Source organism: Branchiostoma floridae, chromosome 11 (genome assembly GCF_000003815.2).
Source record: "Branchiostoma floridae strain S238N-H82 chromosome 11, Bfl_VNyyK, whole genome shotgun sequence".
In the NCBI taxonomy this organism is placed as follows: Eukaryota; Metazoa; Chordata; class Leptocardii; order Amphioxiformes; family Branchiostomatidae; genus Branchiostoma; species Branchiostoma floridae.
The window spans coordinates 7312502-7340390 of record NC_049989.1 but is presented as its reverse complement, the minus strand read 5'-3'; the positions used below and the strand labels follow the sequence as shown (position 1 = coordinate 7340390).

General features: G+C 39.5%; 3 protein-coding genes across 7 annotated transcripts; 1 reads left to right on the top strand and 2 right to left on the bottom strand.

The window, feature by feature from the left end:
* Positions 1–8966: 8966 nt before the first annotated feature.
* Positions 8967–17604, bottom strand: LOC118425518 (density-regulated protein-like). Its single transcript, XM_035834405.1, has 8 exons — positions 17469–17604; positions 12956–13053; positions 12534–12553; positions 12078–12165; positions 11857–11916; positions 11368–11484; positions 9910–10049; positions 8967–9570 (listed from the first exon to the last, which is right to left on the bottom strand). Exons 2-8 carry the CDS (start codon positions 13044–13046, stop codon positions 9526–9528), a joined length of 561 nt encoding a protein of 186 aa, XP_035690298.1. The 5' UTR covers positions 13047–13053; positions 17469–17604; the 3' UTR covers positions 8967–9525.
* LOC118426171 (protein-cysteine N-palmitoyltransferase HHAT-like) lies at positions 14833–15792 on the bottom strand. The gene has a single exon (XM_035835432.1). The coding sequence runs from the start codon at positions 15790–15792 to the stop codon at positions 14833–14835; it is 960 nt and encodes a 319-aa protein (XP_035691325.1).
* Positions 17542–27889, top strand: LOC118425517 (coiled-coil domain-containing protein 62-like). 5 transcript variants are annotated; one of them, XM_035834404.1, is made up of 15 exons: positions 17542–17684; positions 18567–18669; positions 21650–21708; positions 22335–22478; positions 22830–23022; positions 23338–23504; positions 23940–24119; positions 24424–24517; positions 24708–24809; positions 24978–25066; positions 25227–25306; positions 25446–25632; positions 25906–26022; positions 26198–26229; positions 26631–27889. In XM_035834404.1, the coding sequence occupies exons 2-14, from the start codon at positions 18567–18569 to the stop codon at positions 26210–26212; spliced, it is 1530 nt and encodes a 509-aa protein (XP_035690297.1). In that variant the 5' UTR covers positions 17542–17684; the 3' UTR covers positions 26213–26229; positions 26631–27889. The 5 variants fall into 5 exon arrangements, with proteins under 5 accessions (XP_035690297.1, XP_035690295.1, XP_035690296.1 ...); XM_035834402.1 differs by having other exon boundaries at positions 26198–26235; XM_035834403.1 differs by having other exon boundaries at positions 26198–26253.

Sequence of the window (27889 nt, the reverse complement as noted above, 5' to 3'; positions counted from 1 at the left end):
AAACAGAGCCTAACCTCTGCTTGGAGAGTACGCGTTGGTCACATTCTAGACTTCTGAGGATATGTTCGCTCAGCGCAAGGACATATAATGTGAAATATGAAAGGTACACCATAATGGAAAATATATTTAAAAAAACGATGAATCAACCACTAATGAATATGGTTTTCTTTGATGTTAGGCAGATGAATATATCATGGTAGGTCCACGATTGATCTGGAGAGAAAGAAAGATGCTCCCAGATAAAGAAATGTGCATGCGCTATTCTTCGCCCCCCCCCCCTTCCTTTCCTGTCATGTGTGACATGTGTGACGTAATAAGTAGACATCTAGTCTATAACAAGTGTGAATATATCGGTTATCAGCGTGAAGATTGACGCACCCAGATCGGATCGCATGTCCGCATCGCGAGCGTGACTTGACGATGGGCGTCGCCGTTAAATGTGCCAATTGATTATAGCGACTATCAGGCCATTCATTCAGGCTTCCGCTCCGCACATACATCAGATTATTGGCGTGCAGAGGATGTAGTATGGACAGATAGACAGATAAAGCCGTGGTATCCAGGAAGTCGGTTTTGTAATGTGGTCACTGGGGACGGAACCCAGGGAAGTGGTATTAAACATTTAGTTCAGGGCTATTAGCGGTGTCACGATATGGTTTTCACACATATAAGGAGGGCGGTACCAGGGACGTAAAAATGTCATAGCGTGTATTTTGTTGTACATGTACACATACATCTTTCTCAATGTACATATGTATACATTTGATATATCACACATATGATATATATATATATATATATATCCATATTGATATATCGTAGAGTACAGTAGAGTTTACAAAGGTTAATGTCATATAGCCTGGTATCCAGCCATAATATAGCTCCCGAGTCTCTTCTCTCCTCTTTGTAATTGCAAAGAGAAGAGAAGAGACTCGGGAGCTATATTATTTTGTTTTATTACCAGGCTAAATGTCATATCAAGATACTCGTAACACTTTTTTAGATGATGGAATTTTGAAATTCAGCAAATAATACCTATACGTTGTGATATCACGGGCATTCAACAAATATCTCAAAGTTGCTGTTAAGTTGTCCAGTGGTGCATTGAATATGAATAGTACATATTGTGTAATTACACTGTAAAGGTGGGTCACCTGAATGCTATATCAGGACAATGTGCTAGTATTGAATTCATTATGGTATCCTGCAACAGAAGGTATCATACTGAGGTCAATCAGGGAGCTAACATATACAGCTTGCTGTTGACACAGATTCGTACTCCTCTTTTATTTATTTTTTTTTTATTTATTCATCTCAAAACATGTGGGTAGCCCCTTCAACTTGTTTGAAGTTGATTTCCAAGGGGGCCCACTACATAAATAACAAAAACGAAACGTGTTACAATTCAGTAAGACAACCAGAGGACAACAAACAATATACACAAATAAACCGAAGCGTCTTTACCAAGAAAAATTTGAGAGGCTATGAATAATATGGATGCCTGTGTTTTCATTTATCTTTAATTTACTTCATGTTAATAACCAGAACACGAAAAAGAGCTACGCTGCAGTACCGTGGAAATCCGCCTGAGGGTTAAGTTCTAATCATTTCCATTTCTTTGTCGCAACCTACCGAGGCACCAAAATGTAAATCTGGTCCATCCAACCGGTCATGAATTATCATAATGACAAACAGACACATCTATATATAGACATAGCCTGTGTACCATCCTATAACTAAAGGGGCCCTATACTCTGAAAAATCGATTTTCAGGGTAGGCCAGGTGGTACTCGGATGGTTACGAGGCTAACATAGACAAACGATGCCCAAACTTAACCATCTTAATGGAGGTTTATAGGAGCTCGGAACTGACCAGCTGGGGTTATACATGTAATGTAAGGGATGGAAAAGAGTTGACCATGAAGAATATAACAGAGGATAAGTTCTTCGCAAAACTTGAAAAGATTGTGCATTTCTAGTTCATTTATATCAGTAGAGGATGTATCATTTTAATTCATAGATCATTTTTCATTTGCCCTGGTCCTTGCTGGTTCCGCCCAGCTCTTCAATATATTTTGATCGACTGACAACTTCATTATGGACTGTGATCTAGGGCAGACGGTATAGTAGACTGAGTGGCATATATGAGTAATCCATTAGGAAGTAGGAGCGCATAGCCTGCCCAAATGGACTTGGCAACAACTGAGGGTCGCCAATGAGCAGATTGTAGCATATTAAGTACACAGTTACTCAGAGGGGTAACACGCTTGGAGGGGTAACTACTTTTATGCTTCCTTTATGATGCATTAAGGATCTATTTATAGTCGTGCTGTACATTGCAAACAATTAAAGTGGTAGACGACTACCCGCACATAGAGTAGGATATCTCTTCCAGTTGATGTAATCTTTAAATCCAATTCGCGCAAAGATTTTCTGCACACCTGACTGTGAGGCCGGTGCCCATCCCCATTTCTTTAGCACGTGGGCCGCACAGTCAGTCGTACCCTGAGTACCATCCTCCGTAGTCAGGCACTCAAGTAATAGGGGATTAGTCCACTGAGAATAGTGTATGTTCAACTAACATACTCTATCTCATTGCATGCGTGATCAGGCAAGCACGGAAGGAAGCAGAGTGTTTCGGCTTTAGTAAAGCTGACCCGGCCGGGCTTGCCTCCCGTATGCAAGTCAACTCTACGCACTTAGTGCTAGTGTACCGGTACCTTCTTCGTAGTCCAAAGTAATTCAGTGTCGAGCTCATCGTCACCTTGTTTCGTTGACAGCTAAAATAACGTAAAGCCGGTGAATCTAAAAGCACCACTGACAAAAGTATCACGAGCGTAGGTCCGCCAACGCGTGACGTCATATATGACGTTTTACCGTCTTAGAAACTGGAAAACACGTAATGGAAAATAAAACCGAATCACGACTTGCTCGTTTACATGTGGAGTACAGAATACATTTCTTGCAATCACAGACAATTTTCTTCCGTTCACCTTATGAAGAACACCTATGACGCACCCATGGGATCTTAATGTGATCCCGGTTTGTCTTCTGCTTACTTCAGTCGTATATTGATTGAACTCCGTCCTAAGTTTCTTTAGTAGTGTTAGCGTGCACTGGGTGAATACATCTGAGATCTGGATGTTTTTTCCGGCACATGTACTCATGGATAAAGTACAAGAACGTTTTATATGCTGTACACGTAACTTACATTGCCATTGACAGATTTATGTGGCTATCATTTTTGCGTGGTTCTGTTTTGTATGTTATGGATGTATCTTCAATAACACTGTTAGCTTTATACTTTATTTTTGCATTTTGAAATTGAGTTGGCTACTTTCCTCTGTACAGAGCTACATACTCTCGTTGGGTGTTTAGTCTCTACCAGACTCCGGATCGCTGGAAAAATCGTAGAAATGGAACAAATCAGAGGAGTAAGCCGGCCAGAGGAATATAACCGGCCAGGGAACAGCACGCGATCGTCGGATGGTGTTAGTGAAGCGCTTTTGGAGGGCCTTTCAAGTCATGACAGAAGAGATGTATAGAACGTCTGTGTGTGTCACGAAAGGGTCCCCTCCACAGCTGTTACACAATGTGCTCGGTGTGTGCTCTGGGGACATTTTCTGTAGCTCCGAACTTGGACAAGGACCCATTGATGGTAAAGGAATTCCGCCGGGAACATCGTTCAAAACCACAAAGTTTCCTGTGACAATGACGTACCCCTAGAACCAACTTCTACCAAGGACGTTATATGAGATTGGTTGGTCGGGGAGGTAGTATAGTACAACTAGTACACAAGTTTTAAGGGGACCTGTCGTCTGTCTGATAAAAAAAAGAAAGATCAGGACATCATATACGGCTGTCCAATACTGCTGAGTAGCTGCTTAGTTACTTGGCAAATCACTGGCTAATTTCGTTAGTCGGGATCCTCCGGAGGCGGGTTGGTTCGTTGCTTAGGCTGATTGATTGGTTGATTGACTTGTGGCTTGTTACCTCCATGAAAAGAGGTAGTATTGCGTGTGTTTGTGTGTATGAGTCTGTATGTGTCTGTGTTTCCTGATACTTGTGGCCAGCATAACTTAAGAACCTCTTAGGATGAAATGATAATTGGTATGTGGGTAGGTGTCGGGAACACAAAGGTCAAGGTGGTCAAGCCCCCCTGGTGTGTGACCTTGATACTGAGCAGATAGCTTAGATAGAAAGATGTGGTGTAGCTTTGGGCCCCCTAGCAGCTTGCTCTAGAGCTGCATGGGTGATATTTAAGGATGACCCAACAAAGGAACGACGGGTTTCCGTGACATTCATTATGCAAGTCCGGTTCGGTTCTGTTTTAATCAGAAAGTGTGGCGTATCAAAAAGCGAAAATTAGCCATTCCCAGCTTTCTTCCCAGCTTTATTTATATCTGACTCCAGACAATATACAGCAACAGGAGATTGCACGATGCCTCTTTTCATGAATCTCATTACAAGAAAGTATATAGAACTGGAGCACTATGGGTAACACAAGGTGCATCCCTACCAAAGCATCATAGGCTAGACAGAATACAGTACGCACGCGCCACATACGCGTTGCCATAGTAATGATGCTGCTTGCCGCCTTCGCTTACCCACAGTGCCTCATGTCGTCTCGCAGCATGCAATGAAGGGACCCATGAAAGATGTATGTAATCAACTATCTCAAGGAGCGGCACTGAGGCAGACAATTAAGTGTTCCTTTCCTGACTGCGTCTTTGCAGGTGGCACAGCGGAGGAGACCGTCGTCACGGCAGGCGCGTCTGCTTTTTTCCAAAGGTACGCAAATTTGCCCCTTTTTGCCTTCATGTTAGGACTTCTGTCTAGAAAGGCAAGATGCGTCAACAACTCTTTTGACTTTATCAAATCTAAACGTTTGACATTGTTTGATTTTAAGGGAGTAGTGGTCGCCTATGTAGAAGCTGTGTAGTGATTAAGTGTTTTTCTCTGTTCTTTCTCACTAGGCTATGCTATGCTATGCCTTCTTCATCCCAGATCGAAATCTTTCCAAAAATACTTTTTTTGTACCTCTATGACCTCTCTTAGTAATATCATAAGGGTGACATTTCACTTTGCAGCATTCACACGTTGATTTTGTCGCGGAATCCACAATGAACACTGCATGATACTAAGAACACTTTAATCTAAAAAAAAATTCCTTGTGAGAAGTGATTGATTTTTTTTGTACGCAGTTTTCAATCGGACATTCTTTTTGTAGGTACCTTTGATACGAAAAGTTACTTCTGACGCAATTAAGGGCGCCTACTTTCATATATATTCTGAAACATTTTTATTGGCTTTCCAAATCCAGGAGACAAGAGTATCTAAAGAAGAATACCTGAGACGTGTGGACTAGAGTGTAGAGGTGCGCTGAGCGGGTCCCGTAAGATCCTGTCTCCGGTCGACAGAAAATAGCTTTCAGTCGAGAAGAGGAACATCGGCGAGGCCTGCAAATTCATTCAGTGGTCAGACATACAAACTGGTATCATAGTAGAAGCCATTGTACTGTATGCTTTCTGTGACTAGTAATAAGTAAGGAACGCTGTTGGAAATTACGCCTATCTAAACAAGAAATCTTTTTAAAAAAGCTGTGCCTTGCCGCGTATTTTATGTTATTTTGGTAAGTTAGACTAGATTCTACGCTTAAAAATCCCGAGTTCCACATGTCGCCCCCCTCCCCCTCATTATCATAATTTATGTCAGATGAATTATTGGCACATTAAACAGGTTTTGTAAAACTTTTTGACCCACAATGAATATGCATTATTTTTTATTACAAACTAAGTTCCTTCTGATGCAATTTGTGATATATATTTATATGAACATGGTGAGTTAAAGCGTAGATTTATTACGCTGGACCACATACAGTAACATGCGTCTAGAAGAGCGTTTTAATACTCGTCTGGAATGTACCATTGTCTAACTAAGCCATGAAACTCGGCAAGGAAAGAAGGGCCTTTGGAAGGGGCTTTGGAAGGGCTGGGTTAAAAGGTCCGTCCATTGATCCATGGAAAAAAGCTGGCGTAAAGCCTTGCCTGGCGGCAAGGCAAAAATAAATATAGGTGAACATAGAATATTAATTTGTAGAGGTAATGTAGAGAGTGGATTGGAGGTGTCTATCCTTTTCGCATTCCCTTTCACTTCTAGAAATATTTCCACAGGTTAGTTAAATATCTTCGTCAAACCCAACAAAGTTATTGTATCTCCACAAAATCGCTTGCAATTGTTTTTGACTCACGTCGACATGCGGTACAATCGTAGACCTGCCAGACTTATAAACCCACCCAAACTTCTTGTCGTTTTGGTTTTGATGTTTATATCTCTGATTGTAGCTGACCAAATATCAGCACTTGCCAAACTGCTATTTAAGGGCTGTCACTTAAGCGATCACAAGTACCTACCAAGAATAGACTGTGGTAACAGAGGGTTAACAAGTCTACCAAAGGAACTGCCCAATGGGATATTTAAACTTCAGTTGCCCGACAACAACCTAACCACATTTCCGTGTGTGGGTTTGCCCTATTTACATGTACTAAACCTAAGAAACAACTCAATCCCCGATTTTCAATGGGCCTGTCTGAGAGAAATGCCGAAACTGACAACCTTAGATCTGTCTTACAATCAGATTTCCTGCGTCAAACTCTTTCCTGTGCGGAATTTCTTACGCAACCTAAGAGAGTTGGACCTTTCTTTCAACCGCCTTAAGACATTAAACTGGTGCGATTTGGGGCTTACCTTTAATGGCCAGGTATCATACGTTGGGATGTTAACTGGAAATCCTTTCCACTGTGATTGTGACATTGCATGGCTTGTTAACATGGCACGGTACACACGTGAGTGCCAGTCCGGGAAAACCTCATTATATGTGTATCAAGCTTGTCTGGGTGAAATGGAGAGAAATTCTCTTCTGCGTGACCTTTCCAAGCGGCCGTTTTTGTTCCGCTGTAACACACCTCCTGAACTGGTTGATGTAGAGCTCTTCCGACTAGATATCTCAATGTGTCCGGATCCGAAACAGGGAAGCCAGTTAGACACCTGTGCTCTAGACTCCTGCCCCGCAGGGGGACACCCTGACGTCATTACGTCGTCCTTGCTGCCACCAACAACCAGCAAGTTCGAAGAGGAAGAACCGAAACAAACAGAGACTTTCACCAACACAAACGATGTTTCTGACGTCATGAATGCTACCTTGGTGGCAGCAAGGACCTCCGGTCAGATGAAAGCCTCGTCAGAAATGTTAGCTCCTTTGGAAAAGAGTACACACTGGGTCTTCTTGACAAAAATGCCACAAACCCCGCCACGAAACCCAACCAAGCCACCCTCACAGCCAGACAGCCCGGTTTCAGGGTGGCTACTGACAGTTTTAGTTGTTGCATTAATCCTTGTCATCTGTGGCGTTGCCATGGTAGTGTTTTGTTTAATTGCTAGGACTACTAACCAACCTGGCAAAACTGTCCAACTTGACACCGCCCTGCGTACTCCATTTAGTGATCTGAAAAGAAATGCTGTTCCAAAATCAGACCCAGACACCAGCGTTTATGAGAGTATACCACACGAGGTAGAAGGACCTTATGCAGAGTCATTCAGTTTTGAAGTTCCTCAGTATGAGCTGACTAAGATTTCCCATGGTTGATTATACATGTATTGGAAATCCCATCTTCCGCATCAGACGTGTAGTTCAATGTTTCTACTAATTTTTTTTAGTCCCAAGCAAACCTATTGGTGAAGAAAGATTGTTTAAAATCTGTGAGCTGCTAGTTGTGTAATATCATCAGATTATGGCTACTTACAGATGACAAAATGTTAAACTTCACTTATAACATCAGAATACCAGAACATTGAAACATCAGCAGGTAATATCAACTGATTGCATGGGTTGTGTAATAGAAAGCTCTACTAATTCTATGACCTACCAACCTGTTGAAATTATTTTGGAAACCAGAATACCAGTGATCCAGTGCTTGCACAACTGTGTGGTCAGAGAACAAAGAAACGGAGATGAACACTGCCATAGACACTGAAAGATGTGGGAATGATTTTAACTTAGCTACATTTTCTACAACCAAACTGATGATATTCTGTAACATAGTAGCAGCATAAATGACAATCATCATACCACACCACATCAGTGAGTTGAAATTAAGAAATATCATGATTATGGAAAACATTTGAGATGAAAATGCAAAAAATATTCCTTTTAAAAACTGTTTGCAATAGTATGTGACATGTATAGTTGGAACATATTTCCAGTTACTTAGTTCCTGAAATGTATACACCTTCACAAGTAAGAATGATAGCATACAGGGTTATGCCTGATATTGGCTGCATAAATGTTATGATGAAAAAATAATGTAAAATAGATGTTGAGTTTTGAACACTGAACTGTATTCTCAATGATGTAACATGTAAATCAGGATGACAAGAATCAAATGTGTCAAATACTGTAGATTATAAAATTTCAGAATCAAATGCATCTACATCATCGAGTATGTAACTGCAAAATAGCTTGTACAAAGACTTACAATATAGACAATAAGGCATGCTAAGGATCTTAAGTGACTGATATACATGTAACGAATAGTGCTGATGGCATTTACAGCTGCTTAGCAGCATTTATATGTATAGAACAGTATGTGACTTGAAGAAAATGGTGTGAAAGTAAAACACTGGATAAATCCAGTTGTGTTACTTATGATGTCTAATTCACAGCTGCTTGTCAGAAACCATAAATTTGATTTGAAATAGTTGTCTTTTGAATGTATATGCTTGCACGGTAGTGGGAAAATGGAGTGTTCATGGTGAAGTGGCCACCGCAAAAAACGTGAACATAAAACCACCGCAAACGTTTCTGCATATACAGTAAATTTAGATGGGACAAACTGTTATTGGCAGACTTTACCAAGCATACTTAGCATTCTTTGTAGAAATAAATAAAGCGTGAAGTAAGCACACAATCTGTGGATCGACAGTTTATTGTAGTTCATGTTTCGGGTCCTATAATCATTAAATCTGATGTGAAGTTTGTCCATCATTTTGTGCTTGCTAGCATTACAGGTCACCTGCATTGACAACACTGCATGTGTAGAACCAAACAGGTTATAACTTCCTTGGGTAGAACATAAGAGCTGAGCTTTGAATTTTACTTACCAAACATATATAAGACTGTCTTTTCATCTGACATTTCCAGTCAGAGCTGTTTTCCTGGTCAACGTCAACATCTACTAAGGATTGCTGCCCACATAAGAAACTTAGAAGGACCAGCTGAAATACTAGTATTGGACCACGTCCAATTTCAAATGTGTTTCATTTCAACCTCCAAGCAACAAATATACTACTAGCTGACCAACAGTACAATACAATACGTATCAGGGTCTTTGACCTTTGACACAAAGATGACACATGGAGAGTTCCAGGGACATTTTACCAACCTACAACAGAATATATCATCAGGGCTGTTTTAATGCAGAAGTTGCTTCTTTTGAGTGAGTTGTTACAGCAAGCAGCTACATGCGTTTATCGCTTCTGGTCTCCTAGATCATCAATGTTGTCTTCATCAATCTGAAATAGAAGGATAAAATTGCCTGTAATACAATGGAAAACAAGTGATCTATCATTATTTCTATCAACGTTTCAAAACCTTAAATCTGAAGATATTTCTTCTTATAATTGGTACATTATAACACAAACCTATGTATGGTCCACCCACTCCAAAACAACCCAAACTTATCTATCTAACAGTGTCATGATATAAAAGTCTAGTTTGGATGCCAGTCATATTAGCTTTCGTCCACTACCACAGATTGCTTCTTGCTGTTGTGTCAACAAAGGAGCGATCAGTTAGACTTAAGAGTAAACAAAAATTAGCACTGTTACCCAAACTATAACGATCCTACTGACCTCCGGCCATTTCTCTGGGACCACGTCAAAGATGTCGTCTGTCACGTCCCCCTGAATCACGATCTCATCTTCGTCTGTTCTTGACGCTCCACATGCAAACCTATTGGCAAAAAATTTTCTGGCTTGCTCTAGGTCAATATCTGTGGGAAGAAACAGCAAAAAGGAAAGATTTGCAGTAAGTATTGTCATGTTTGTGCACCTTTCCTATGGTATTACAATATTTTGTCCACTCTAACAGGAATCCTCTGTTAAGAGCAATCCAACACAAAATGGGCATTTCAAATTTTAAGATCTGATACATCATCAAGATTGCAGTGCATAAAACATAAAGCCATTAAGTTAATAGTACCACAGACCCTTGTATACACATTCTACCTTATTTCCATTCTTGTTGTTTCTTGACAAAAATACACGAAGACAATAGACTCTCCATAATGTAACATACATATATCACATGGACCATTTTCTCTGATCACAGGAATTTTTTTTTATAGCTTAAGTTGAGTAACATCTTTTTGGAAAAAGTAAAAAATTATGTTATACTCTATATTACACTCCGTACACTGCACTACATAACGTACATGTAGGGCAGCAGCGCTCTGCCCATTCCTACTCCTACCATTGTTCAAATAAACATGTGTAAGACAAACACATCTGTGGCAGACTTGTTTTTCTACCAACTGGTAATTACTTTTTCACTTCAGTAAGAAGGCAGGTCTTTTATTAACCTTAATTGCAAGGTTGGGCTATAAATGGAGAACAAATTGACAAGGTACTTCCTGTCAACATGTTTTTCACTAAGGACTGATCCAAATTATATGTGGGCTGGGCAGAATTTAAAAAAAACTGCATGCATGCAAAACAAACTTTGGAAGATGTGGGAACAACATTGTTATTTATGACGGATCAAAATAACCGCAAGATGTTTTCTCTCTTCTTTTTATTCAGATTCTTACAACACAGCAGTGTATTATATGATTACTTGAAACTGACAGTAAACATGAAATTATCTTGATCTGATTGTCTTCCACTGCTCGAAACAGCATAATTATTGTACCAAGACATCAGTGTCTAAATCTATAAACATTGCAAGAATGGCAAAAACAAACCAGATTTACTATCTTTTGCAACAATGAAATGTTGTCCTTACCCACCTTATTAAATGCAATAAAAGTTGTCTTAACATTTTGGATCCATGTTAAATATACTAATTTGTCTGACGGAGATATGTTACAGGTACGTTATGATAATTTTCCTCCAGCACAAAGGTATCACAAAGGTATACAAAGATCAAATTTTCAATGCTCACAGTTGCCTTCTTCAGGATCAATGCTGATGACCAATCACTTCAGAACGTTGTATACCCTTGAGCTGGCATTGTACTATGATAACTTCCAACACAGATGAGCTTCCTTGAAGATATTGCAAGGAGAGACAGACACAATGTTGTAGACTCACCATATGTAGCTAACCCGCGTATCCTCGTCACATATTTCTTCTTGTTTCTCTGTACACGTGCGATCGTCACCCCCTGGGGTTCTGACTTCTTCTTGATTTTGATGTTGCCTCTGCCACCTGTTAGAGCAAGGTGGCGAGTTAATGGGGCAAAATACAACAAGGGTGCTTATGATACTACATGGGTAAATCAGTGAAATAAGGCAATCATCTTAACAGTGCAATGAGGTCTTGCCATGGATTCTGTTTTCAGCCAAGCTGGGTCAACCCTACTGTTCTTGAGTGTTGGGTTCTTTTACATGCAGAGATCGGACACTTGAAGCTCCCCCAAAAATGGCAATACACCAAAAGGCCTGAAGCAACCACTTAAACCCCGACCCATAAAATAGTACCCATATGATGAACAGCAGAGTCGCCAACCACTTGTACCACAGGGACATGGAGTGGAGGAAGAATTGAGTCAAAATAGTAGTCTTTCTAGAAGAAACTGACCTCTCTTTTGTCTTCCCTTCTTGTCTGTTTCTCCTGTGTCTCCTCCTTCTGGGGATTTCTCTGCAACAGAGAGAGAAAGCTATTGGTATCCTTGTTGAGCAAGTCTAGTAGATCCAGTAGTACATCCAAACCAGCTACCAGAAACAAAGGTCAAAAAGCAATACCAGAACTACGAGTACCTACAGGAATTGGTACTGAAAGAAAGCAAAAGTTAACCATACCTCCGAGATATATCTTGCCAAACTCCGAGGGCAGGTTCTTCTCTAACCAGGCTTTACACTTATCATTGTTTGGCATGTACTCGCAGTACTGTTGGTAGATTTGGAAACAAGAAATGACATTAGATTATAGTGGCATTAGATTCATTGATACCATGATGAATGCTATAATGCAATTTCTTTTGGGTGAAATGAATTGTGATCCAAGTTTTATATTTCCAATCTCTCTTGATTAAAAGATATCACCACTTACACAAGTAAGATATTAAAGTATTACATGCAGTACTGATATATACAGGTAGGTGGTGCTGCTTCACAGCACCCAGTTAGAAAAGTTCTTAGTTTATCATATGCTTAGTCTGCCCAAGGAGGTTATGGTCTGCCCATGTAAATGCTAACTGGCAAACAGTTTCATTAACTTTCATAATATCCTAAGTCTAATGTTCAGGTTCATCTTACCTCTACTGGTAGTGTGCATTCTGAAATTGAAGCAGAAGAAAGACAGAAAGTTAAAACAATGCTTCAACATGATGTTACTGAAACTGACATCACCTGTGAATAAGGCACTTCAAAGGATGTTAAACCGGACAGAAGAAGAAGAAAACTTACACCAAAAATAAAAAAAGTAGCAGAGCCAAAATCAGTGAAATAAAAAGAAAGTACTGAACTATTATAGTATCAACCTTATATCTCTACCATTTTGTTCCATGTTGGCAAACATGTAATTTGGTACATGTACTATGATGTACATGTACATGCAAAGTCAATCATACTAGTAGTCAGTTATAAATAAACAAGCTCTCAAACAGCATAGTATTCAAACAACAGCAAATTATTCTTGAAGAGTGAGGTATTTGTCAGAAATCCCATATATTACGTACCTCCACAGTATAAGATCCTTAGAGGGTATGATACATTTTTCTTTGGTGCTTTTGCTCCAGCCTCTGCCTCGGCTTCTTCTGTGGAAGCCATGTCCAACCTGAAAAACAATAGTTCATTTCAGAACTCTGTGCTGGAAAAATAAGAGTGCAACATACAGTGCTACATCCAAGACTATCAAATTTATTCTATAAATTAGTCATGGTTTGTGCCAAGAATCACCAAAAAGGAAGAAGCCTGAAATAACAATTGTGCACAATGCTGATAGTATTAGGTACTACCACTTGTAGTCCTAGATAGGCTCATTTGAAAAATTTAGGTCCTCACTTAACGTTAGATTTCTTTCGTTATTTCATTACATGTATTAAAAGTGCTCACTACAGTGATCTCAAAAGGTATTTACTTCATAAAGTAATAATTTAATAATTTCTCCACAATATATCCATAAAGAGGTCTTAAGCAAAGCAACTTTGCTATATCCAAATTGTAACAGATTTATAAATTCAAAGGTTGACAAAAACTATCATGAGGTACTTTTATTCGGCTCTTATTCTCATATGCTTCTGGCTAAAATATAAAAGGAATACAAGACAAAAAGAAGAGAAAAAAAGGAAAATGTACTATAAATGTTTATTTCTTGATTATTGCATGGCATTCAAATGTAATGTAGCAGACCTACATGTTACAGCAATCTTTTTTTGAGTGCACAGACTTTATCAGGTTTAGACAGTTTCTGAAAGATGGAATCTAACATGTAAATTGTTAACGTTAGACCCATATAAAGCACTATCTACACATGCCGTGTTCCACAGAAATGCATAGAACAAACTTCACTAACTCACGAAAATATGACTCCTTATAATATAGCAGAGATGTACCAATCCAGACTTTTAATGCTTAACACTAGGCTTTCATTGGTCATATAGCAATTAAGAAATGTAAATGAAACATGCAATAACTTGTTCATGTACAATTATATTCTAGCACTATACAGCTCTGATCAACTTATGGTATTTTGGCCCCTTCACCAAGAATTGAGTGACAATGAACAATGAAACCCTCACAAAAACTGGTACAAATTGGCACATGTATCACTGTGTCATTACATTGGCAATCTTAGCTACTTTTATATAATTAGATAGTATTCCGTTTACTGGGAGCTAGATCTGTACTTAAATTCTCCCATCAAGTTAATTGTAAGGCAAAGGTACTTATTTCTTGGCTATAATATATAATGTATGACAATGGCAAATAAGATATGGAAACATATTGCTAACAGTCTATTACCACATACTGATCAGCATCTTAAGTATGAAAAAGACAGGATCTTTGATTGTGTTACTGCAGTAGAATTCTTACAAATGCAAACATGATTCCTGGTTTCTAGACTAACTTTTGGCTTCTTTTAAGATGGCACCGGAAAGATGACAACATGTATTGTATGTCTTATCGCTGCAGTACAACAGAAGTGTTGGTAGATCAATATCAATAATTACATAGGGCTGTTGGAAGTATGGAACTGTCTACACTGCATTGCTTTGCAATGCATGTCACCAAACACATGTACATGTATCATGATCAAACTTGTTTTCAGAAACTCATTAGCACAAAAAAGCCCAATAAACTCAAAAGTTGAAGTACTGAACTGAACAAACAAGAAAGAAGTAAACTATATCTATATCAAAAGAAGCTAGATTCATTTTCTTTCTACAATATTGATAGTCCTGACAAGGAAGTCTGGAATATAGTTCTCATTTTACATGGCAAAACAGGATATTCCTGTCTGCAATTGCAACCCTGTGACATCACTTTTTCAAGTCACAAATACTACTATTTAATCTTTCTAACCCTAAGACATCACTTTTGCACAACACAAGTACTATTTAATCTTACTCTTGCTGTACAGCACTTTTTCAAAGGTTAGAGTCAGTTGAACTGAACAGTACATGGAAGCCAGGAGTTTTACTGTGGCAAAGGGGAAGCCCGAAATGAAAAACTTATCAAAGTACACGTATCCGGCACTGGTTCCACCCAGGAAGACCAAGTTGAACAGGATGAGGAAGGCAAGGATGGGTGCGTTACACAGTGCTTTCAACCTCCTCTGGTTGGGTGATGACAGCTGACTTGTGTAATGTTGTACCGTGGCCGTCTTTGCAACAATGGCGCCGATAGATTCCACTACGATGCCTGCCCAGTTGAGAAGTGCCCATGTGATAAGGTAGTACTGTCCCCCGTGCCAGTAGCACACCATCCCAAAACAAGCTGCTGATGCCAGTAGCTGACGTACGGTGCCCTTGTGAGATCCGCCCAGCGGGATGTAGATATACCTGACCAGGAAGGTGTGCAGGCCATTGTCAAAGTACCTCCACATCGCAGTGAAGCTGTACAGAGCGCTGACACATCGCGGGAACATCGGGGGTTCCATTCCATCCAACATAGCAATGGTTGATGAAAATCCATACAGAACCATGTACTTGACGTGGAAGAATTGCACGTGAAGGTATCCTATCCCGGTCACTTCCATCAGAGGGAGGTTTTCCAAGATGGAGATTTGTTGCTCAAGTTCACAAAAGTACAGCAGATGATATGCAGCCTCTGTGATGACAGCCCATATTGCTACACGGCACATACTCCACACAATGTGTCCCAGGCGCGTCTTGTCCAGTGGGATGGGGTGTCTAGTGTACTCGTGGAACGTATTGTACGTGATCACAGGGCCATTGAAGAACAGCGGAATGTAGAAGTTATACGAGAGGAAGTCGATCAGAGAATATGCCTTTTGGTCCTTGCGAAGTTTGCAAACTTCCAGGCTGAAGCTAAGCTGTCGGAGAATTGACATAGCTGCTGTGAAAAGTAGTAGATAGTATGTGCTCTCGTCCTCCCCTGATAATGTGAACTTGAGGACTTTGAAAAGGCTAGAGTTGAGTGTGGCCACGATGAATATCCCAACTCCCCAGCACAGGAGCACTGACCGCAATAATGCTGCAGCATAAAACACCATACAATGGGCAAGAAGCACACCAAGGCGCTTCCATCCAAGCACAAAGTATAAGCACAAGATACTGTAGGCTAAGTAGACTTCTCTTCTGTATTTTGAAACAAAACATTGACATGAGTCTACTGACCAAGACATGGCCGATAAAACAAAACACGAGCCCTTCCCTAAAGTGTGTCTGCCAGAACACCCACTCAAAGTCTGCTATATCCTTCTTTCTTCCCAGAAATGGCAGGAAACTTGAATGGTCCAACTCTAGATCCTCAAAGAGGGTGCTCTCCATCTCCTTTGATAAGAGATAGACCACATAGATGGAATAGAAAGCTGGACCACAGAATCCCATTAAGTACAGGAGCATTTCAATCCTGGGAAGGCGCGCGGTGTCGACAGGCATCTTGCCAGAAGCCATGGCTGGGAAGCTTTGTCAAATTCAGTCCACCAGGTAAATGTAAATTCCAGGATTGATCACCTTGCAATTTCCAGCCGAGTTCAGCTAACCATCTGCAAGAACAGGCCACAAGATTCTCTCAGTATTTGTCGTCAAAAGGCGAACAACCATGCGAAAGGCCATGAAGGTACAGTTTGACAAGAAGCATGTATTGAAAAAAAAATGAAGGTATATGTAGTCTTCTTCATATTAGACTGCTTCCATCAATACAGTCATTACCAATGGTTGACCCCATTTGGTAATATTTTTCTTTCATTTGTATTTTGTCATCTTTGTTACTTTTTTTTGTTAATATGACTCACTTTTACTGTATTCTGAATCTAAAACTGCAAAGATGGCTGGGCTACAACAAGGCAACTACTATCATTGGTCATTATAATAATGTACATTGCAATATCATGCATGAAAGCAGAACCAATATCATGAGTCACAGTAATCTGGAAGATTTAACTCCTTGTGATACTAGTAATGTTGTAACGACCTATTGTGAATTTTTCTGAAAACAATTCAATTTCTATAAGGCCCAAATATTTTGCACTATCCTTAGCTGAAAATTTCTGTACAGTATGATGTACATGTGCTTGAATAGGTAGATAAGTAATGATGTTGATGGTTGGTTGTGGATGTGTTGCATGTGTTCTGTATAGCATTAGATACAAATCTAAGTAAGTGAGGAAAATCTCCTCATCATAAGCTATTTTGGACTATGAATGGATGTGAAATATTTTTGTGTTGGTGATTTTCAACTTTCCATTAAGGTAAGTAAACAATTTCACGTAATAAAACGGGGGATATAGACGTGTTCGCTAGTTTTGTTGTAACATGACGTGTCTTATTTTGACTGGCTCCTGTTGCCCCCCTCCCTTCAACATCAGCATGTATGTCATGTACATTACAAGGAACTCGCGTGGTTCACATGCCGCGGTTCACAGCAAGTAGAATTTTTCGTACCATTAACATACAGCAATTTCTTACACTAATATATTTTGAACAATAGACCCTTATGTACAACATTTAGTGAGACACATCGGTTTAAGTGCTCCTTTGTGGTGAAAAACAGGCGGAAACTTACCAGAAATTTCTGAAAATGTAACAAAATGGTTGGACTCAGCTCGCCTGGGTCACGCTCAGTGCGCAGGCGTCGTGACCTCACGCATGCGCCCTAACCGGCGTTCGAGTTCAAACGAGAAATTCAAATTTCCGACCGGCGACTGTTGTGTTTTTGTGTACTTAAGTCAGGATTTCAACCTTTAAGAACGGGTTCCTGACCGCTTGTATTGCTCCAGGGGTGAGTAGAAAGTGTCAGTCTGTCAGTAGCCTTCCGTTTGTAGCTTAGACATCTGCACAGCTCCTGAAATATGCGATTGTTTACGGTCTAAAAAGTCGCTTGCTTGGTTCGCAAGTGGCAGAAAAGTCGTCTGTACAGCTGTGGATCGATGGTGTCGGTGTGATCAAAGTTTGTTTTCAAAACTTCAGCACTGGTCTTGTAGAAGCCGTTTATTCTTACCTGTATGAGAGATTTTAATTATTTTACTTTCCTCAAAGCTTTTTGCCATGCCGTTTTGGGGTGTTGTTGGTTGTCGAGATATGTTTTTAGAACTACTTGCAGTTGGAAGACGATTTTTAGTGTCACGTTAGATTCTTGTAACACCTGACTTGCCCATATTTTGCTGCTTTCCAAACTCAGCCAGGACACCGGAGGCCCACTAAACAGTGATGCACAAATATCCTGAAAAGGGAAAAATTGTGATTTTGCACCCCCATGAAAGTACATTGATAGATTGATAGAACAATAGATGTTCTGTTTGTGCAAGGTTTGCACACCACCATAATGTCTAGTCAAATTACAGCACGCTGATGCTAGTCCGGTGTTTAAGCTTCATTTGCATATCTTCATTACTTATAATTGGTGATTTCAACATGGAACAGCAGGTTGACCAACCAGCAGTTATTTTGGAAAAACATAACAAAAATGAAAAAGTTCCAGAAATTCAAAATTTGTTTACTTATCACTCAGTCCAGAATCACCAAGACCTCCAATCATTAACTAAGAATAAACCCAATAGGAAAGCCATCAAACACATATTTATGAAGCTCAGTCATTATTCTTAAGTGCATCCATAGTAACCACTTATTATTATTCCTTCCCTTACTTATCACCTGCCCAAAGATGGACCACGCCCCTACTTCACCTGCCCGAGGCTCGCCCTTTAGCGGACGGAAGGACTACAGTAGCATGGGGAACAGGAACACAGATAGCAGTATCGTCAGAGGTAATATTACAAGCGCCTGTCAAATATTTACATTTTCTTCATGTACACTCAGGTAATAATTGCAAAACATCGAAGATATGATTTGCAAATGTCACCCACTAGTAAGTAATTTATTATAGAGGATATGATTGCTTCTACCAATACACTACAAATGAACTTTATGATAAGTTCATGTACCAGCTGATATTAGCGGTGAAACTAAAAATAAAGGTTGGGCAGGATAGTATGAGATTATAACAGAGCTGTAAGTAGACATCCTATTCCTACATTTTTGTGTATCCTCTTTGTTTTGAGATAGTCCCTAGCAAAAACACCCAGGATAGCCTACTTGATACTAATCCCATGGCAAATCAGGGCTTGACCACAGGACAGGGAAATGGACACCCATGTGTTTGTGTTGTGCAGGTGAGCCATGACAAAACTAGCCCAGATATCATCTGACACAGCTCTCAGCTTTCTCTAGAATTAGAAAGTGCATTTTCCAAACAGACTAAGGAGTTGTACATGCTGGCTGAGTGAAAGTGGAAGTATTGCTACCTTTTTAGACTTTACAACAGTCTGTTTTCAGCTATTTTGTACAAAGCTCAATGTTCTACCATTGATAATGCAGTCTTTATAATGTAGATTGTACAGGTATGTCACCGTATGTGGGTATTTTGAGTCTGAGAACCATGATAGGGCCTAATAAAAAAAAGTTGCATTTCCTGTTCTCTGATCATGACCTACACCAGTAATGTTCCCTTTAAAAACTTGCGGACCATAGCCTTCTTTTTGGATGGGCAGTGGTCATGTAGTTTCAAGGTAGAATTTTTATTCACCCAGCTTAAACTTATAATCAAGTAAAAAAACTGCTTGTCTTATGAAATAAAGCATAAATCCAGATTCGTAACAACTATGTGCAAAATTTGTTCGACATTGAAAGTGTCCTCATGCATGTCAGTTTTGCTTTGTTTAAGTTACACTAGAGTTACTAGTACTAAAAGGTAATCCCTACCTACTGACCATATTTTTTCACAACCAATACAGGAAACGCAGGATTTTATTGCCTAGACACAAACCCAATTATTGTATATTATATGTAGAGAGTATTATAGAGTTAAAGACTATATACTTAGTAGTTGTGGCAAACTTTGTCATGTGTTAGTCAATGGTAAACCAACAGGGGGAGCTTGTGTACCACACGTAACTCCCAAACTCTGCAAGGACAAACCGTGGTCCATTGTTCAATGTTTCTCTCTTGAAGTCCTATTTGCAAATGAATCTTTTCACGTTCAGCTATGACACTTGAACTGATTGATAGAATAAGAAAAGAATTTTGCATGTAAAAATTCCATTCCTGAATAGCTAAACTCAGATTCTTTGTACTTAAATAAGCTACAAAATTACACAACGAAAAGTCTGAGCATAAAAAGAGAAAGGAGCTAAACTGTGCTTTGTTCAGACTGCAGTTAATTTTTCTTTCTACTGGGAATAAGAATAGGACTTGCCATGTATATGTTCTGTGCTACACTTGAATTGATTAACATTTTCAAGCTCAAATATCATAGTTTACAAGACCACTGAAGCAAAAAGATCCCTTTGTGGTGGACACAAAGGTTGCCATAAGTGTTGCTAATGGTATGGAGACAAGTTGCTTCCCTCTCATTTTAATTTGCATAATCATGGTGATCTGCATAAGAACAGTCTATAGGATACACTTACAGGGGGTGAAAGGGTGCAATGATTGGTCTGCATTCTAAAGCAATCAATGGAGCAAGTAGCCGTAACCACCTAGCGTGGGTTTCAGCTGTTAGGGATACTGTTGGATACATTTCTGGCGGTAACATTGTAACGTTTGTTGGAGCTCCTCTTGTTTTCCTGCGAGTGTTGGGGAAACATGGACCGTAACGTCTGCAATGTTCACTGTAACCAGTTCCGAATGGTGTATGTCAATATAGGTAACTTTTTTCTGTCTTTGTTCCATAATTTGTTACCTATATGTACAATGTTTGATATTATTATATTATTAGAAAACTTCTAGTTGTTCTCAAGCCTGTCAACAGACCTGGGGGAATTTTCTTCAGTTAACTGACCTTGGCACTGTAGAATATATATTTGTATGCAATAGTAATTTTTGTCAAAGGTGTATGGACAGGGACATTGTTGTTATCTCAATGTAGCTAACATTGTTGTTTCTATGTTACTATCATTCAGAACTTTGTATAACCCAACATTGTCCTTTATCTTGAGACTGTATACTATAAACAGGGGCATACAATGGCCAACATCCCACCATTTTTCATTCCCTTTTGAATCTATGTTTAGGTAGCCAGGATGACACACTGTTTACATGTTTCTTTATCATGTACTCAAATTTCGGCAAGGACAAAGCCTGGTAATTCCACAGCCATCCTTCCAGAACGCGTCCTCATTTAGTCCTCATTCAGTCCAATTTGAACCCATCGAAATGAGTGCCCAAGTACAGAATTTTCAATTTCATGGCAGACTGCACCTTGTGTGTAGGTTTGTGTTACTTCAAGGTTATATTGGTTTGCTTTGGTTGTGATGAAAAGTACTGTGGTAGTTTTCCCAGAGTAAAATGGGTGGGCAGGGATGAAGTTTTGTTTATACAGATTGTTTGACAATTTGTTGAGAATGAGTTACATTGTGTCCATTGTTCACCAGTAGGTGTACGTCACTTGATACTTGTTTACCCTGTGGCAGGTGGGCTGTTATATCAGATGTTTTGAGGATAAACGAAATTCTTGTACGAAAAGAATCGGATAGGTCTTGTGACTTTTATCACTAGTATCATCTGTAAAAAGTAATATTGTATCATTGATTATAAATAATGTTTTTCATATGATTTACAGCCAAGATGTATGATGGATATAGTGTTGTAGGGAATAGAATCCCATTTAGATTTTAAATCATATTTTTTGTCTGTATTCCTCTCTCTCAAAAATACCATTAACCCCTTGTTGTCTTTTATCTTTTGCAGCAAACCACTACAGTCTTCCCAGCTATGACCCACAGTATCAAAGTACACCAAAATCAAAGGTACAGTTCATATAGTAGTTACAGAGAAAGCTTGGATAGGCATGTTATACTACATGTGTAGTGAAAGTCCCACATTATAACTGTTAGTGTTAGTACAGCAAATGATTTAAAGGTATATTGAATTTGTGATGTTTGAAATGTTTTCACCACCCTCATGGGAAGGCAACAGCTTGGCTATCCCATAAAAGCCGTTATGCATTTGTGAGCTGTTTAATAACAGCCCTTAATATCTCACTCAGTTATAGTAGTTTCCCCATTTATCAATTATTCAGCATTGGACCAACAGAAAGCTTGAGTATTTGTGTTTGCATATAGCAAAACATTTTGACTTGTTATTGACCATGAAAGGTAATGTATTGCTGAATAGCCGGCCACTTTGGAAGGTTGGCTTTCAGGTTTATTTTTACAGCTTTAAAAGGCTTTACAACGTTCATGCTTGTGAGGAACAATAGATAGACCCACAGCTGTGACATGTATTGTGTACTAAGAGATTTACATCATAGAGCTGTTGTAATACATGAAGGCTCTTTATCTTCTATTCTTGTGGAATAGAATTAGAAGTTTTCCAATAAGAGAAGCTGAAATTTTGTATCAGTTAATGATGTAGCTGTTTGTCTCCCATCCAGGGTGGACGACCCCTTGGCTACTCCCCTGCTCCACCCTCCACAGCTGCCTCCAGCTATCGCTCCCCCAGTCCAAACAGGGGAACTCCCCCCAAGGGCAGGTCCAACAGCCCAACTCGCATGTATAATGGATCTCCCCCTAGACAGGTCAAGAGACACAAATTTTCCTTACATCATATTTTTTTTTCATACATCAGATGGGCATTTTTGATGTTTATTGTTAAAGACACTCATTAGACTCAAAAACAGCTCAATCAAGATGATAAATCAGATAGTAACTAAGTAAGTGTGTGTATGTGCATGGATTAGTCGATGTTATCTTTATACAGCATACATAAAATCATTACCACATTCCCTGTCTTGTAATTGATCTTCTCAATTTCACTAACTGTTATAGTGTTAAGTCAGAAATAGGTCTTGATTGTCAATGTGTATTGATGATCATATCATGTTTTTGTGGAGGCTTTTAAAAGTAAATTTCCATGTCTTCACTTCCAGAACTATGTGACTGACCTGGAACGTTCCACGATAGAGAAGCAGAGGAAGGAGCTGCAGCTGCTGATTGGTGAACTGAAGGACAGAGACAGGGAGCTGAACGACATGGTGTCAGCACACCAGAAACAGCTGGCCTCGTGGGAGGCTGACAGACAACGTGTGCTGACTCTCGAGCAGAGGTGCTCCAGACTAGAAGGTGCTGTTCCTGTTCTTGTTTTGATACTGGGTAACACCCCTTAGTGTTGGGGCAATCCACCCAGGGAAAGTAGTGTGCAGTATCATCAGTATTGTTTTTGATTCACAAAGTGATGATTACTTTTATATCAGGTTATGAGAAGGCATAGGTGATGACGAACAAAACTAGACTTGTATGTTAGTAATCTTAAGCAAAAAATACAGAACCATGGACAGTATTGTTTCAGAAAATTAGGGGCAATGTACATGTATATACAATGTATAAGTCTACTATGACTTGGTTGACTGATGCCTTCTCTCTTTCAATGTTCATCAGGAGATTTGCGGAGCCGGTCAGAAGAGCTGAAACACATGCATACTCAGATTAAAGTAGTGGAGTCCCAGGACCAATCCAAGTCATGTGCCCTGGAGAGCACACAGGCACAGCTAGTCAAGGAGTCGGAGAGAGCCAGCCAGGCTGAAATGAGGGTGGAGATGCTGAATGTGAGTTCCAGAAACACCGGCTTTAATTGATTCTTCAGGAAAAAAAATACTCACTGTGGGCAAATTATATATCCTGGAATATGCTTTTTCTAGCTATGTTCGTTCCATATTGCTGGTACATGGATCTCGATTTCTAAGGTCAATCATGGGAAGAATAACTACCAAAAACAAAACAAAACATAGCCACAATGGCAAAATTATGCATAGATGGTCACGAGTTCAGGTTTCTGTAATGTGATTCTGAGTATAGGCTGTTCAAAGTCTGTCCAAATTATAATTTTTATTAAGTTAAGATTGACATTTTCTTCTCATAGATTGTGCAGAGTATTGCTGCTCTGACATTTAACTCTTTCATAACTATGAAAGCTGAGTGAGAAAAATCTACAGCTTTGGAAATTTTCATATGCATAAACAATGCCACGTTTCTGTTGACAGGAAAAGAACGAGAGTCTGAACACGTCCTTACGGGACATCTCCACTAACCTGGGACACCTGGAGGCACGTGAGCAGGAGTTAGCCACCCTGCTGCAGCTGAAGGACAAGGATCTCATGGAGGCATCCTCACACATCACGGAGATGAGCGCCAAGCTGAAGAGGCTGGACCTCACATGTCGGGTAGGTGTAGGGGCAGGAGAAGTAACAGGGCTTCCGGGCCTCCGTAGAAAACATGCAGTTTTCTAATAGCTACATATTTTCTGACAGCTATCCAGACTAAAGTATGCTTCCAGTTGGTGTCTCAAGAGGTAATTTAAAGAACTGCTTAGAGCCAAGTGGCCTTGACACCCTGCATCCCATCTGCATACATTGTCAAATAGGCCTTCAAATTTTGACAATCCTTAATTGATCGCTAGCTTACACATAATATATATATATTATACATGTAGTTTCATTTATCGTCTTATCAACCTTTTTGTTCCAGGAATGTCAGAAAGTGGAGTCCAACCTGAGAAGGGAGATGGCAGAGTGGAAGAGTAAATATGCTGAGTCCAGGAAAGAGATTGACAGGTTCAAAGGTAACTGCTGTGTTTTAGCTGTTGGGAGAAAACTATGCATTTTCAGCTCTGAATGAATTGTTAGTGAAGCAGCATTTGTTACAGCACCTTCTGTTGTTTGCACTTCATTTATGTATTTGCATTTCTTTTCCTATTTTGTGATACTTTGGGATCATTAATGTTTTTTCTTGTGCCTGTCTTTTGTGTGCAGAGGAGATGACAAAACAGCAGGCAGATGTGGAAGCCGTTCAGGACAATCTCAGGAGAGCTCAAAATGAGTTGGAAGCAGCCAAGAAGGATCTGATATTGTCAGGTAACTTGTCACTTACATGAGCAATGAATATGTTACAGAGGCATGTCTTTGTCATTTCTCGCAGTGTCATTTGATTTAGTTCAATGCGTGTATTTGGTGTTTGAAGCAAAGTACAATAGATTGTGGTGGTTTATCTGACTGTTGTCTTGATATTCAAATGATTTTCAGCGGAAAGAGAGAAGAGGAAAGATCAGCTACTGGAACTGCAGAGGTCCAAACAGGAGAGGACAGATCAGGAGCTGGCTAGTCTTAGACAGGTAAGAACTTAGAACTTTTCAGATAGTGAAACTGCACCCAAATTGTTTATGGAAAAGATAAAATACCTAGTGCACATTGAAAAGATTCACTAGGTCAGGGGTAGTTTTTTGAAGTTACACGAGATATGTTGTGAAGTTTATGTGTTTGACTTTTTTCCAGATATATGAGAGACAACAGAGAGACATTGCCTTGTTACAACTCAACCTGGACAACTCCAAAGATAGACTCAGGAGTTCGGGGTAGGTTGGACTGTGAGACAGGTGCTGTAGTTGATTCTAAAAAGAAAACAGCAAAGTGTTCATCAGTTAATCCTTTGCAAAAAGAATTAAATCAATTTACTGTTTAAAACTCATGTTTTGTTTTTGTAACTGTTTATAGAGGTGAACTTGAGCTCAGTGGTCCCAGAAGAAGTTCCTCCCCATACAGACCCTCGCTGTCCCCCCGCAGCAGCCCCATCAGACCACTCCCCTCACCAACACGAGGGAACCCGGGACATGAAAACGCTCTAGACGGGAACAGCTCTTTCAACAGGTCCTCGGATAACGACAATCTTAGTGTCAATGACGTAAGTTGTGGTGAAATTGTTACTTTTAATCTGAAATGACTATATGCAAAAACAATCCACTTGGGCAAACATTTTGTAGATTTGATTTGTCATTTCTTTGTGATATAAACTGTTGTCCTTTGGCAGAACATCCAGGACTAACTGTAATTAGTACAGTAAGCAGCAAGATACTTGTAAGTGCTTGCAAAACAAGTTGATGATTAAATGATCTTCCTTTTTGTTTTAACCCACATGCCTCTTTCCTAAGCTTGTTTTTCATTGGTTCTGCTGTAGCTGGAAACAGCCTCCCCGACCAGTAAGCTGCACCGACTGTTAGAGGAGTCTCGACAGATGGTTGCCAGTCTGGAGGAGCACACCACTCTGCCCCTCCCTCCAAACACAAGCAAACAGGTAACCACAATTCTCATATGTTGCTTGTGGTACAGTTTGTCTGGTGGCAAGAGTGTACTATGATGCATTGTGGAAAGTTATAGTAATAGAAAACATGATTGTAGCTGGGTGTGTTATTTGTTTGCATGTAGACATGCACCTTAATGGTGAAGGGTGGTTTCCTTTATCTTTTCAGACACCATCACTCTGAGCAGCACCTATGCTAAGGTGGAGGTTAGGGTCTGACTTATGGTGAATCTTTAACAAACCTGGGTGTATCTCTATGTTTGTGTTTATATAGTTTGGAGCCCAGGGTAGAGGTAGAAAAAGTAGTATTTTGTTGGTTGTTCCAGAAATCGTTATACATGTTGTAGTGACTGATGAAAGCACCAATCAATCCTGTAGGTCGAAGAACTAATGATTCAAGTGCGATATGGCATGCAGATTTTTTTTTCTTTACACAAATTTCACTGCTTTGCATGGCTACTTTCTTTACTCGTTGAGAAGTCCTCATGCCAATCCACCATCGCTAGAGTGGATGGGTAAGCTTACTAGATTATCAGTAGATATTCAGGAAACAATGAAGTAATGTTTGCTGTTTTGAAATTAACAACAGTTGTCTCCTACAGATGACAGAAGTTGAGGAAGAGGCTGAGGAAGTAGCAGCAGCAGAAGAAAATGGGGACATTTGAGTACTAAGATTTCACCCAGAAAAATGGCCAAATGTGTCACAGATGAATATCAAATGCTGCCATCATCTTTCTCCAAAGGCCAATGTTCTTCTCAAAAATAAATACTGTACAGCAAAACACTTAAACCCCGAAGAAACAATTGATGGCAATAGAGAAATGTTTATCTGAAATTAGAGGCAATATTCAGAGAAATAGGTACACAAAGTAGCTTATGCTCCTTGGAATTCTGTTGTCCCTTCATCGTGTTTTGATAATTTGTATAGAGTTTTTAAATTTTTTTTCCTACTTGCACATTGGTGCTGAAATACATTCAGATGTTATGCCACAGTTAATGATATTCAGTTACTAGTAATATTTATAAGAAGGAAACTTTGTTTAAATACTTTTAGGCAACATTTTATTTTCTTCCATTGTTAATGTAATAGTTAATATGTTGGTAATTATTATTACTGTATTGTATATTATAGATGTTTAGTGCGCTTCTATTTTGTAGGAACCTAAAATTGATATTTTTGTTGTATTTGTGAGACTGGCTATGATCAGTTGACAGCATTCTTTTTTTTCAGATTACTGGTATGATCCCTGTTCTGGTAATGTTCAGCTGTGCCCACTTCTCAATATCAAATGTGAATCTTCCAAATGTACATACAATCATTCTACATTTTGATTCATGTATTTTAGATAAGCAAGAAGATACAATATTAATTTTCACAAGGAATGTATTTTGATATGCAGTACTGGAATTGATAGAGTATTTTGTAATTCTGTATATGCAGTGAATCTCCAGCATTTTTGCTAGACATGGCAGCTCCAGGTAATGATACCTCAAATTGCCAGCTCTTTTGTGAGCCTGGGATAGACTGTACATGTTATAGTCTATATGTAAATGTTTCAATTGATTTGTGCTTCATGAGTATTTACTGGAACAGATGCTATATGAAACCCTTTCTGTTAATGTGTAAACTGTATTTTCCAGGTTATTTGGATGTACATTTTGTCAATGAATGGTCCATAGATACAACTGTGCAAGTCTTACACTATGTTGTTGCATGGGAGATGTTCTTTCATTTCATAGCCTACTGATATCTTGTGTATTGCTTGCTGTTGACTCTACTGGTGCCTCAGTTGAATAAATTTATGTGTGCTTAAGATCAAACTTTGATTTGTATTGAGATGACCATACTGGCTGCCTATAG